General features: G+C 42.5%; 1 protein-coding gene across 1 annotated transcript in view; it reads right to left on the bottom strand.

Moving 5' to 3' along the window:
- The window catches only part of Faa (fumarylacetoacetate hydrolase), a 102,530-nt gene extending 92,195 nt beyond the window's left edge, over nt 1-10,335 (bottom strand). Inside the window, exons 1-2 of the mRNA XM_080272357.1 lie at nt 10,203-10,335; nt 114-224 (exon numbers count right to left, since the gene is read on the bottom strand). Coding sequence (XP_080128483.1) covers nt 114-224; nt 10,203-10,286 — 195 coding nt within the window. The 5' untranslated portion in view covers nt 10,287-10,335. The remainder of the gene's footprint in view (nt 1-113; nt 225-10,202) is intronic.
- Nucleotides 10,336-13,217: the final 2,882 nt, after the last annotated feature.

Here is a 13,217-nt window from a genome sequence, read left to right as displayed (position 1 = left end):
TATATATATATATATATATATATATATATATATATATATATATATATATATACACACACACACACACACACACAGTATAATAAACAGAATTTCTGTGAAAAGAAAAAGAGTACCTGCTCGAAGACATGTTGTTGAGTTTTAAGTAGTGGTCCAGTGAAGAGGTGGCAAACAACAGACAGATCCAGAATCAGATCACCAATGGCTACACCAATGCGGGGAGTTTTCTGAAAATACCAAGAACACAACCTGTATTTACATGTTTCACTGCTCTTCCCAATAGGCTTTTCATGTCATTAACTCATCTTTAATGTCAGGACCAGCTTGCCTAGCCCCGGGTTCCTACGCTTCTCATGGGGCGACATAGGATTGGGTGATGGATGGATGGATGAACTCTCCTCCTCCTACTGGTTCCCTTCACCCTTTGTCTCTCTGTGGCACTGTTGTATCTATCTCTCTTCTATCCCTGCTTCAGTGGCCGCTGCTTCTTGGAGCAATGTTAATACCAAATGCATGACCCTTCAAAGTGTAGCCAGTAGTAGTAGCTGTTCCCTAGGCAGTCTGGCTGAGCAGCCCCAAGTCCCTAAGGAAGGCCACGGCTGAAATCGGGCTTTCCCACAGAGCTCTCAAGAAGTGTTTGTTGTGTTGTTGGCATAGATGAATGTGTGCAATGCAGTCTTCCAGAATGTGCATAATAGTATGGGGTGCTGTTACATCCTGGACAGGCATCAGCGACAGAGTCATCCAGCCTCTTCTGATAACGTAAGAGGGCTGGATGATGCCCACATCTCAGCCTGGCCAGGTAGGCCCTGTTCTCACAAGGGAGATAGGATTCAGAAGGATGGATATCAGGAGGCCATGCATGCAGCTGTGTGTCGTTTTCAAGTGACTGAATGGAGCTGCGAGTGTTGTGAGTATGGATATGCTTCTGGAAGCTGGTCTGAGGTGGGCGAGGGGGGAGAGATAACAGTATTTGTGTATGACATTGTGTGCTGGGTGTTGTTCTGATGTTCCTTGGTGTGTGTGGATGTGCTGCCATGTAGTGTAGTGGATGTTGTGGGTTTGTGGAGGCTGCAGCGAGAATCTGGGTGCCTCTCATGTCTATATGATCCTTGACTTTAAAGACTTTGGTTTCTTGATGCAGGTAGTCTGTGGGTATAGTAGCTGTGCTGCCTGTGATTATTTTTAGGGCCTTGTTCTGTGTGGTCTGTAGAGCGTTGTAGTGTGTTTTAGTGAGGTTAGGAGCCCATGCAGGGCTTGCATAATTTATCACTTAACATATATACTGTTTGTATACTGTGGTGGTGATTTCTTTGTTGTGTCCAAATGTTGTATCGGCATGTGACCTCAAGGCATTGAGTCTTGGTGTTAGTTTATTTTTAATGTTTGTGATTTGTTGTTTAAATGACACTGATGTATGTTACACCAGGGATTGTGTGTGTGTGTGTGTGTGTGTGTGTGTGTGTGTGTGTGTGTGTGTGTGTGTGTGTGTGTGTGTGTGTGTGTGTGTGTGTGTGTGTGTGTGTGTGTGTGTGTGTGTGTGTGTGTGTTTATGGTGAGGTGTGGAATGTGACTGTGCTCTGCTGTCCAGTTTGTGAGAAGGGTCACTGTAGATTTGGCTAGGGCTACTTTATGCCTGTTTGTGGTGAACCATTCATGAAGTGTATTGAGATAAGGTTGGAGGATGTGTGCAGTTGTGTTTATGTTTTGGTGTGTACACGTGTTATGTCACCTGCATAGGAAGCTACGTGTATCTGTGGTGTGTGGGGTGTGGGTATGTCGTGCATGTATTGTATGGGTTAAAAAGTGTTGGGGACAAAACATCCTTGGGGGACGCCATCTGTGAAGTTTCTGATGTTTGAAGACTGACCAGCAAATGTTACAGGTGCACATCTGCCTGCTAAGTAGTTTGCCAGCCATCTTTTTGTGTTATTGTGCATGTTTGTGTTGAAGATTGTGTTTGTGAGGTCGTGGCAGGGGATGGCATCAAAAGCTTTGCTTATGTCTGGTGTGACTGGGAGTGTTCTGTGTGGTGGCCTAGCTGAATTCATGCCATCAAAAACTCTCTGTGTAAGGTCTGTAAGAAGAGTGTTTGTAGAGTGTAGTAGCCTAAAACCATGTTGTGATGGGGTTAGGGGGATGTGAGGTGTAACTAGTTGTAGTACCAGTCATTCAGTGACTTTGGAGGAGGTGCAGAGGAGTGTGATGGGGTGGTGTGAGGAAGGTAATGTGGGGTCTTTGTTGGGTTTGGGGACAGTGATGATTATGCCATGCTTTCAGATGCTGGGTATTATGCTGTGTGAGTAGCTGTAGTTTGATATGTTGGTGAGTACTTGTATGCCTTACGGACCAAGGTGTCTAAGGTGAATGTTGCTTACATTGTCTGGTCCACAGGCAGATGAGTGCTTAAGGTTGCTAATGATATACTTCGTCTGGTTGTAAGTGAAAGGTGCGAAGTCTGGGTCTGTGGGGAACTGTCTCTTACGTCAGATGATACATTGGTAATCACGATGAGGGTTTAGATGGCTGAAGTGTTAAAAGTGATTGATGAGAGCGTTTGAGTGTTGTCTGTTTGAAGGTATGGTGTCTGTTGTTGAGATGGCAGCATGTGATTGTGTAGTGTTGCTGCTGGAGAGTTTGATGCTGTTTAGTGTTTTGTAGAATTTGCTTGTGTTTGTTTTGTTGCAAAGTGTTTGGTGATAATTACTTCAATTTAGTATTTGCTGTTTTGATATTTTATTATTTATTTGGGTGTTTAGTTCTTGTATTTGTTGTACGATGTCTTGTGTATGGGGTGTTGGGGAGTGTTGCAGTGTGTCCTGATGACTGATGAGGACTTGAATTTCTGGTGTGAAAATGGGGTTGTCTCTCTTTCTGTTGCCTCTAGGGATGTGTCTTTTGTCTGTTTTTTGTATAACTGTATGAAAGTGTGCACAGCAGTGTTGATGTTTGTGATGGATGTACTGCTTAATGTTCAAAATGTTGTTCTGTTTCAGTTGTGAAAGTGCAGCTAGTTGATGTCTGCAAAGAAAACTTTATCTATCTATCTATCTATTGCCAGACGCCATAATCCCGTAAGGGGTGGCCATTTGACTTTGAGTTAGTTGTTTTATGGGGAGGGGCACTAACCCTCCACCAACCCACTTGCTGACACGTAGGGAGCACGTATGGTTTGGTTATATGGTTACCACCCAGCGTTGTAAATGGTGTCTTGGCTTACAGGAAACCATTTGGCTTGTCACTCAATGTAAAGCCACCTGTAAAGGAAAGAAAAGCAATAAGAAGTGATAGGAAAGATGGGAGAAATAGGAAGAGAGGAGGACAGGCACAGAAAAAGAATGATAAAGGCTAAGCAAGAAGTAGGCTGCACTACATCAAGTGAGTGGATGATGGTCGCCACCACCTACCACAATTCCACCACCTACCACAATAACTTCCAATACTGGGTGGGCAGGCATGTGGGTGGGCTATCTTCAAGGTCTGTTGCTGCCAATAGGATGTTGGGTCTTAGGTAAAACTGGGGTAAAAGTCATGAGTAAAATATATAATGATGGGGCTTTTCTCCCCTCGAAGTAGATGAATGGGTAGACTATCAAGTGATCTGGCTCGCTGAATAATGCTGACCTCTGGGAGACTGTTGCTGTAATTTAGGAGCAGGGTTTTTTTTGTGGCTATGAATGATGTAGTACAGGAGCAGTCTACCCTCTTTTCCTTAACTAGATGAGTCATGAGCCATCAAGGAAAGACAATACTAAAATAAATAATAATTTAGCCATTGAAATTCACAAAGCCACCTTTTCATAAGGACAAGCCTATGTACCCACACACCCCTACAATGCCTACCAACTTAGGAAGGTAACATTTTCAATTTGTACGGTATAGGAAAACTCTGCTGACGGATTTGCTGTTTCCACTTAAAGACCTTGGCAATATTTGAGCATGGAACTAACAATCACTAATGCAACCAGTCATGCCAACAGGCCACTTTATATTTACACTTACTACAGTATATATATATTTTTTTTGTAAATAAAAGCCAAGTTTTTCTAACCAATAGTTAATTAGTATATTGCCCTGTACTGGTAACCTGGCATGCTCATATATTTTTCTTTGAAAGAATGCCTTAGGGCATATTCAAATCCAGCAAAAACAGCCTGCATGTTAAATTCTACAAGATACTACAATCGGCTGCAATTTTCTTTAGGCACGGAAAGAAACTCCCAGCAAAGTTGAGAATCATGTATGTTTACAGTGATTTAGCAAGTCACTGTTATAAGCATGACTTGCTTCTCAGTTCACCTTCATTCTTCCTCCACCTTTTAAATATGGTATAGGGGCCCATACAGCAAATGAGCAAAAGCTTTATGACAGTTCCTTACCAACATTGTAATTTCTTCCATATTTCTCATTCCTTCCTGAAAATCAATGTCCATTCTTCTCATATTTTTTTGGTGTGCACTTCACATGATCAGTCACATGAAAAAATTTCATATAACATCTTCCATGACCTCAGCTGGCAGTGAAGCTTCAGGGAACTTTTGCATAAGGCTGTAAACTACAATGTGAAAGAAGAGTATGGCAATAGATTTTGGTAGGCAATACAGGGTTAAAAGATTAAACAGTGAATTGCATGGGACAGATGGGAGGTAAGATACTTGAGGATGATACTTTTAAGTATCTGGGAGCTGTATTATGTAAACGTGGCAAAATGGAGGGTGAAATTAAGGAAAGATTGCTCATTGGGAAAAAGGTAACTGGAGAGCTCAATTGTATTTTGAGGGGGAGGAGAGTTAGCATAGAGGTTAAGAAAGCCCTGCATGAATGTCTTAATGACAACACTCAAATGTGAATGAAACTCAGGCAATGAGTGACAAGAGACCCGCCCAGGCTACAAGCTGCTGAAACAGCATTTCTTAGAAGAGCTGCAAGCATGGGAAGTTCCAATGGAGGGTGTATGAAATGGTGACATTTACGGGCATTATGGGATGGAAGAAAAAGGTATAGGTGTGGTGTGGAAATGCTGAGTGGAAAAAGAGGAGTACACTGTGATATGAATATGTATAAAGAATACACATAAAAAGAGTACCAAAGTAAATATGTAAAATTGGTATAGAGGGTAGTGTTGGATAGGTACACCTTATGTGGTGTGGAAGAAGAAAGTGGAACAATAAATTTTAAAAAGGATAGGAAGATGAAGGGGAGTGTTTGACAGATGAGAAAGGTGAGTATGGGGTGTTTCTGTCACAGCCATCCCCTTTCTGGGACCTCCCTTTAGGCAGCAAGGTGTCTGAGATGGTTATGATGATGTACACCACGAAATATTTTTAATCCATCACCACCACATACCATGCAGTATTAACTACAATCATTCACTAGCTATGTCTATAATTAATCTACCTTTCACAATCATCTATGCTCCAGCACCACAAAAGATTAGCACAGCATGCATATCTGGTTTACAAAGCCAGGTAGCTACAGTAATTTGGGTTACGTAATGGGGTACTTTATGGGGTGGAAGACAAATGACAATCGTCATGGTCGAGCCTGCCACAGACGTCGTAGGACACGCATGCTCATGAATCATATGCTGCATTTGTTTGTGTGCACTTGTGATAGGATTAATGTCATTCCTACTTACAAAACCACTTACACTCTCCAATGAATACACACAACAAGAGCTTATTCATTTGTATGAGTCTTACAAAAAGGTAAAAATATTCTAATCTGGCAAGTCTAGCAACTAGTCATCTCATTCATCCCTTATAATTTAATGTTTTCTATGTTAATTCTTTAGATATGAGTAGATTTGTATCTCTTAATATATGGTTTCAATGAGGAAAGTCATATTTTCCTCCTCTGAGATGATTTACTAACTTAAATTTATTAGTGGCTAAATTCGCCTTCAGTCAACGATTTCGACAAACCGTCCCAAATCCAGGAACGGTCAACAGTCATTTTTTGCCTGCTCTGAGAGAGGTCGGAAGGCTGGACTGAAGTTGAGAGGATGCACGCTGAGAATCTGAGATGTCAGGATCGTACTCTTGTGTTCCCCTGTGCATTAATAGGGGTGGCCATCAATTTCCACAGATTATGAATGATGAAATTACAAAATAAACAATTTGGATAATATAGTGTCACATACAGTATGTATATATTTCTCAAAGTAGCTAATCAATCCAGAATAGAATATATTCTCTATAATAAGTATATATAGAAAAATATATGTGTACATATATATATAAAAATGTGCTTTTCACTTTCACAAAGTACACACTGCTTCCTACCCAGATGACTTAACACTCCCACACACACTTCATAACTGGTGTACTACAAAAAGACTCAGAATGGCCTCTTTTATGGTAGAACACAGTCATAACTCACACCTCACTATCAACAACATCCCCCTTGTCCCACATGCACACAAAATCTTTGGTGAAATGAAAGCACAGTAACAGAAGAATTTGGTAATATCTTGCAGCATAGAGCAGTTAGTTAGAAGCTGATCCGTAAAAATATTTATCTAAGACAGCCTTTCTGAAATTGTCTTGATGTCCTTCAAATGTGAATATTACAAAATCTTGGGTACCGCAATATTTGTAAACAAAAGCAGAGTCTATCTTGTCCCTGGGACTGTACCTTCAATGCGCAAGCGCCACTTGGATATTTGGGATGTTACGAGCGTCGTACCGATTTTTTACTTATATTGGCTAGTAATCGACTTGAAGAGGGCAATTACAAAGTATTTCGTTCCAGCCAATAGTGAGTAATGTAACTCCACCTCTTTCAGTACAATAAAAGACTACTTTTGCAAAATAAATGAGGATATTGGAATTCATTTGATGCTAGTCTAGCTGGATAAATATTTTTTACGTATTACTATGAAAATAATAAGTAGTTTGCCTTCATTTCTTCTCAATTATTTGAGAAAAAAATAATTCCTCTACACATACAAACATTAATTTGAATCATAAGTCCACACAAAGATATATTATTAATGATTCATGAGAGTGCGACTGTTCACTGTCAGTGGCAGGCTCGACCACTTCAATGGCGGCTCCAAAGCACCCCATTAAAGTTAAGTTTGGTTAAGTCTGTGTTGGTTTGATTGGCTTTTTGAATTTCTAAGTGTACCATACACATTATGCTTGTTTTAATCCAGCATTTTCCTCATCTTCAAAGCCCTGCCAACTTTTGGTGATGACTAAGATTGTCAGGGGAAATGGGATTGTAACAGAGAAAGAAGATATTTCTCCAAGAAATGAATAGTATAATAACAGAATTCAGCATCAAAAACTTAAAAATAAATATATATAAATCTAATGCTAATACAAACTGCTGGTCTTTATGTAGAGTACAGTACCCTCACATCCAACACGGTAATACTGTCATGCATGGGTCACGTGTTGGACCAAAAACGTGTTGGACAAAGAACAGAGCTTATGGGGAAAAATGAATTATGTCAGCAACCCTAGGAAAAGTCACCCTAAATACCTACCATATACCTATACATATATTGGTACTACTGTAATTATAATAAATGGTACTGTACTATGAATGATAACTAACCTTTTAGGATAATGTTGGTGGGCTTGCTGGGAATGGAAGGTGATATCCGAGACTGTAGGTAGTCCTACTGGGACCCTGGAGGATGGCTGCTGGCGTAACTAACAGGTAATGGCTGCTGCTCCTCCTCAACCTCCCTCATAAATCCTCTGAAATTCCTCTCCCCTTTCTTCTGAATGAATTCTAGCTTGGTGGCCTGAGGGAGGTGCCACCACTTCTTGGGGTTCTCAGAAGGCTTCCTAGGCATCGTGAGCAGGGTAAAATGCAGTAGCAAGGGCAGAAAGTGCTGCGAGAAAAAAGCACCGTCCAATGCGAATTATGCAACTGAGTGGCGCTGTGGCGGGAGAAATTTAAACAAAACATCACGTGAGAGCAGAAGCATTTTTCATTGGGCGACATCACGATCTCGTCACGATAGCGGGCGGGGGAGGCTACTTGATTGGAAGTTTTGATTGGCTGTCAGCCTCACGGGAATGTCCAGTATGACCGTGTTGGACCGGGGGTGATTGTGCTAGAGGCGAACTCTGCAGATTTCCCCCGCTTCTCGGAGCTCCGTCAGTGTTAAGCTTACGCACCCATTTTACAGTACAGTAACCCCTCCAATATCCGGATCAATAGAGCCATAGGCAGGTCCGGATAGTGGTCCTGTCCGGATATTGGGCCCCAGCTTATGGACTTGTACTTATGGACCCTAACTCTGAAAAACACCTATACAACTCCCTCTGGACATGCATTGCACCTATTTAAGACCCAAATCACACCAATAAGGGACATAAAAGACTGAAATAAATGCAAAAGAACCATAAAATGAGGTTTTAGAGGTGAGTTTATACAATATTAAACATTCTGGGTACTTACAAGTCTCTTGCTCTTGGACTGGTTTGAACCGCCAGTTTGCAGTCCACAGTTAATCCTCTGCACTCTAAATTCTAATTTCTTAACACTGCACAACACTGTAAATTCCCGTGTGTTCTAGTGGCAAGGTATTGCAGTTTATTCACTGTTTATTCACAAAAAACAAGCACCTGTGGCTTGCACTGTTATGAGTATCTGCTCTCCATCGGAGTTAAGCTGTGACTGTTGATGTTGGTGGGGTAACAGAGTTGCCAGATCGCAACAGCCACATTACCAATCTCCTCAACTTTCATTGTCAAATATAACTTTTCATTACCAAATTCGTAAAGCTAGCATATATTCTTCACTAATTATATATACAAGTGGAAATACATGTAATCACTCTCCTTATAACTAACACCATGTTGATTATTTTCACACTATGTAGGGTAGCAGATTAATCAGAGAGAGCAAACAATCAACCATCTCCATCCTGTGTATCCTCATACATGTGAAAAATCCATTTGGTAATGCATTATTCTAATTCATTACCAAGCAATTTTCATTACCAAATTGGCCCACACTTTGTAATGAAAAATACCAAATGGCAACCTGACAGGGGAGAGGGGAGGGGGAGGAAGGAAGGGGTGAAGGGACCATGGTGTAACAGCTGTTTGGCGCCCGGCGGGAATTTCAAATTATGGGAGGGAAAAAAGTCAGATTTTTTTCGAATTTTTTGCGGGTTTTGGCCCATTTTGGGAATAATGGATCCCAGGAGGATTATGTCCGGTTAGTGGGGATGTTCGGATATTAGAGGGATTACTGTACTTAAATCATATTAAATCGTACTTTTTTGCTCTCCGTGCTGGACGCGAATCGTGCTAGACAAACGCGTGTTGGACGCGAGGGTACTGTACCAGTGCTTGGATGGATCTTTTGGTTATCATCACCCTTGGTATGCATGTTTTTTTGTATCTGGGCACATTTTTACTTTGCATAATTTTTCTTTTATGAACCATGTGGTCTAGCTGGATTATGGTTTTGAAAAGCTGATGTACATAATGAGGCCTTGGAGCTGTATTCATAAACTTGAGTCAAAGTTGAATATAGGATTGCTTGATAATACTGTCATCATCACTCATGCTGCTAATAAACATTTAAATTAGTGAATATCAGAGTGACAAAGAAAAAGACCCATAAGCTTTGTTTTATATATATATATATATATATATATATATATATATATATATATATACCGGTATATATATAAGAAACTTTATTGAAGAGAGCCACTTTTTTTTTTTTTATGTGGGTTAGGCTTCATCTGGTTATCAAAGTCAAACTCACTCTTGACTTACAAAATCCTAAAAATAACAGCTTACAAATACTAACCGGCAACTTAAAATTCAACAGTTTGGTGACTTGACAAACCCAGATAAAACAAACTACAAATATGAACTCAATTCACAAGAATGTATGAAGACCTGAATTGCACTGCCCTCTTTATACTGCATTAATAAATAGCCCAGCAAGCAAATTCATGCGTAAAAAGAATACTAGCTTCAAAAATAGAACTGACCCCACGGGGTCGCCCAGGGGACTCACTGTCAAACCACCTTTCCTCCCCTTTTTCTTACAGCACTGCACACGCACGCCATCCAAATAATTACTTCCCAATATTCTGGCGTATTAAGAATGGAATCACACATGAGAAGAACAAAGGTAAATTTTTAAATGAAGAGCTGATAAGATGACTGACTGAATCAGTTAGCAACAGAGTATTTCAGCATTAGAACTGTGATACTTACGTTGTCAGGCGTTGAAAATACACCATACGGAAGGTTCTCGATGGGGAAATGGCTGTCAGGCGATACCTCGATGAAAGACTTCATTCTAGGGTGTAAATCCAAGAAAGCTCTATACCCAGCTTCCAAACACCTGCAGGGCGAGTTCTAAAGTGACCGACTCAGCCTCGCAGCCACAGCAGCCTCGCGTAAGCTTGAGACATTACCAATTAGCATATCAAGCCTATCAACTGTTCCGTCAATTTATGTGTTAATGGATGTTCCAAAACGTTCAGGTTAAGCAAATATCTCTTATGTGTACTCTGTTAAGCACTGGAATAAGATGTAAACTCCAGCAATGTTTATATAATTGTCTATTCCACCAAACGTGGAGCTACAGGAGGTGTGTCGCGACACCTCCCTGAAAATCGCCTGTGATTGGGTGAGAAGCGTGACGTCACAAGGTTAGGTCTCGCCATTGGTCACATTATCCCTTGGCAACCCCCATCGCCTGAAGACCCTGAACTTTTGTAAAACGTACACAGTGCTAAAACAACAAAAGAAGTGTGACTCTACCTGGACCCAACCTTTCCTATCTGGGGTTAAAATTGATTCCTTTTTTCGTAACTCTGCAGGCAGCTTGATCAGCGTTTTTGTAATGGTCACCTTTTTCTTTTTTAATCAGTGGGAATTGGGAAACATTTTGGAGTGGAATTTTGTGCTTTACCAAGGATGGGTGACGTTCATAATTGTCATTCTAACATGGCCTGACTTTCGATCGATCTTAGGTTTCTTTCCAAACTTTCCAAGTTCTGAGCACTGTTTTCATTTCACTCACTCCAAATCTCAAGTACTCATGGGCGTCCGGAGGGGGGGCAAGGGGGGGTAGGTGCCCCCCCTTGGATTTCCAAAGTGTGTTTCAGTTCTTGTTCAAGGATGATTGAGTGATTTGAGCCCATTCATGCATTCTGTCCTTTATGCATTTGATGTTGTAATGCTAGGTGAAAAAGGTCCGACTTCTCGGTCCTAGAACACCTAACGCAGGACCCATATACATAATGGGTCCTGACCTAACGTGTAGCGGGATCCTCTTTCGAGACCGGACTTAGTGCAATAAAGAGAGGTAGGACAAAAACTCCAGGCAATAACCTTTACACGTATATTACTGTTATGCTGGTGTTTTTAAGGCGACTTCTCGTCGTAAAAACACTAGCGACTGAAGCGGGGTCCTCTTTCTAGACCGGAAGTAAAGCACCAACAAAGGAACAGGACATAAAAACCAGGCAGTATACCTTAACACATCTATTACTGTAATGCTGGGTTGAATTAGGCTCGACTTCTCGTACCTACTCAACCCAACGCGGAGCGGGGTCCTCTTTCGAGACCCGAGCTAGTGCAATAAAGAGAGGTAGGACATAAAAACCTTCGGCAACACCATACACATATATTACTACAGTCAGACACAGGACACTTCAGCAGACATTACATCACAATATAGAGCAATACAAAAACCTTATCTAAAATATTGTGTATCTCGCAGGATACTAGCTTTCTAGATACTAATGACAATACAACAAATCTTAGTACTAGGAGTGCAGTAAATACAGGTGCGCGCGGAGCGCGTGAGGAGGGAGGGGGGGGGGTTTGTGATCCACCAGGAGGAGGTAGGGGAGACACGGAGAGTGACTTAAAACGGCGAGGAGACAGTTATGGTAATATTGAAGGATGCCCGATATTAGCAAGGGAGTTTAGGTGTTTTCTGTTGGCGAAGATTCTTTGACAAATAACTCTGATTTAATTACTTTGGCTTGAAGAGCGGGAGCGAGGAATGGAGAGAGTTTTTAGGAATAGCGTGCGGAGGAGGGGAATATCGTTATTACTCGCCTTCCTTGTTATTTTGGTGGAAATAGGTTTCTGTAGGCACACACTTATTCATTACACATCTCCTAGGTATGATATGTAGACTCTCGCTTCACAACGCGTAACAAAGTCGGAATACTCGTAAATACTATTCCACCATATTACTTAGAGACTAGCCAATAGAACTCCAATAATAGGTTAGTCTTTCTTCGGGTTCTAGAGATATGTCTTTAGAAAGATTCGGGGTGACACTCGCACGTATTTTCACTTTAGGTCTCAACCCACATTCTCGTCCTTCAACTGGGTATTGTGTTCTGGTTTACCCCAATGGAGATTACATAAAGTTACTGCACAATAGAGAAAAGGAGTCACACTTAACCTACTTCACGATTGTTTCAGGGTCACTCGTATTTCCTCATGGAGAGAAACACGGACACGTCATCGGCGATCCGGTCGGACTGAGGGCGTCGTCAGGGCGGGGCGAGCCGAGAGGGCACGGGGCGACTCGCTAGGGCGTCCTCTCGCGTCCGGGGGTTTCCGGACTGGGCTCCGGCGTAAGGCCCGTAGGACTGGGGCCGAAGTGGTCTAGGAACCTCTGGGTCAAGTCCCGGCGTCGCGGGGGCGTGGTGAGGTCTCGCCCGGGTGTCCTAGGGCGGGCCGGAAGAGGCGACAGACTGCGGTCCCCCACGACCAGGGGCGCCGTCAGGGGAGGACTGCGGCAGCGGCTGTCACGGGGGCCCGACAGGTGGGTCTGCTCGAAGGCCACGCGTAGGGAACAGAGGCCGGGGGAAACAGGGAGGTCTCTCCGAGATATTCTGGAGCGAGACCCCTGGAGTTCAACCTCCGGTTGTGGAGACGTCCCTCTCCTCACTATACCCTGGGAGCGACCATCGATCGTCTCTACCGGAGTGCTGAGGGAGCGACCGTTGATCGTCTCTACCTGAGCTTTGGGAGAGCGACCATTGATCGTCTCTACCTGGATTTTGGGGGAGCGACCATCGATCGTCTCTACCTGGTTTTTAGGGGAGCGACCATTGATCGTCTCTACCGGGGGGCCAAGGGAGCGACCATGGATCGTCTCTACCTGGGCTCTGGGGGAGCGACCGTTGATCGTCTCTACCCGAGTTTTGGGGGAGCGACCATTGATCGTCTCGACCGGAGGGCTAAGGGAGCGACCAT

Source organism: Coenobita brevimanus, chromosome 50 (assembly GCF_032717465.1).
Source record: "Coenobita brevimanus isolate Jiangsu-jjx chromosome 50, ASM3271746v2, whole genome shotgun sequence".
NCBI classification, from domain to species: domain Eukaryota; kingdom Metazoa; phylum Arthropoda; class Malacostraca; order Decapoda; family Coenobitidae; genus Coenobita; species Coenobita brevimanus.
This window is presented reverse-complemented; position numbering and strand designations above follow the sequence as displayed.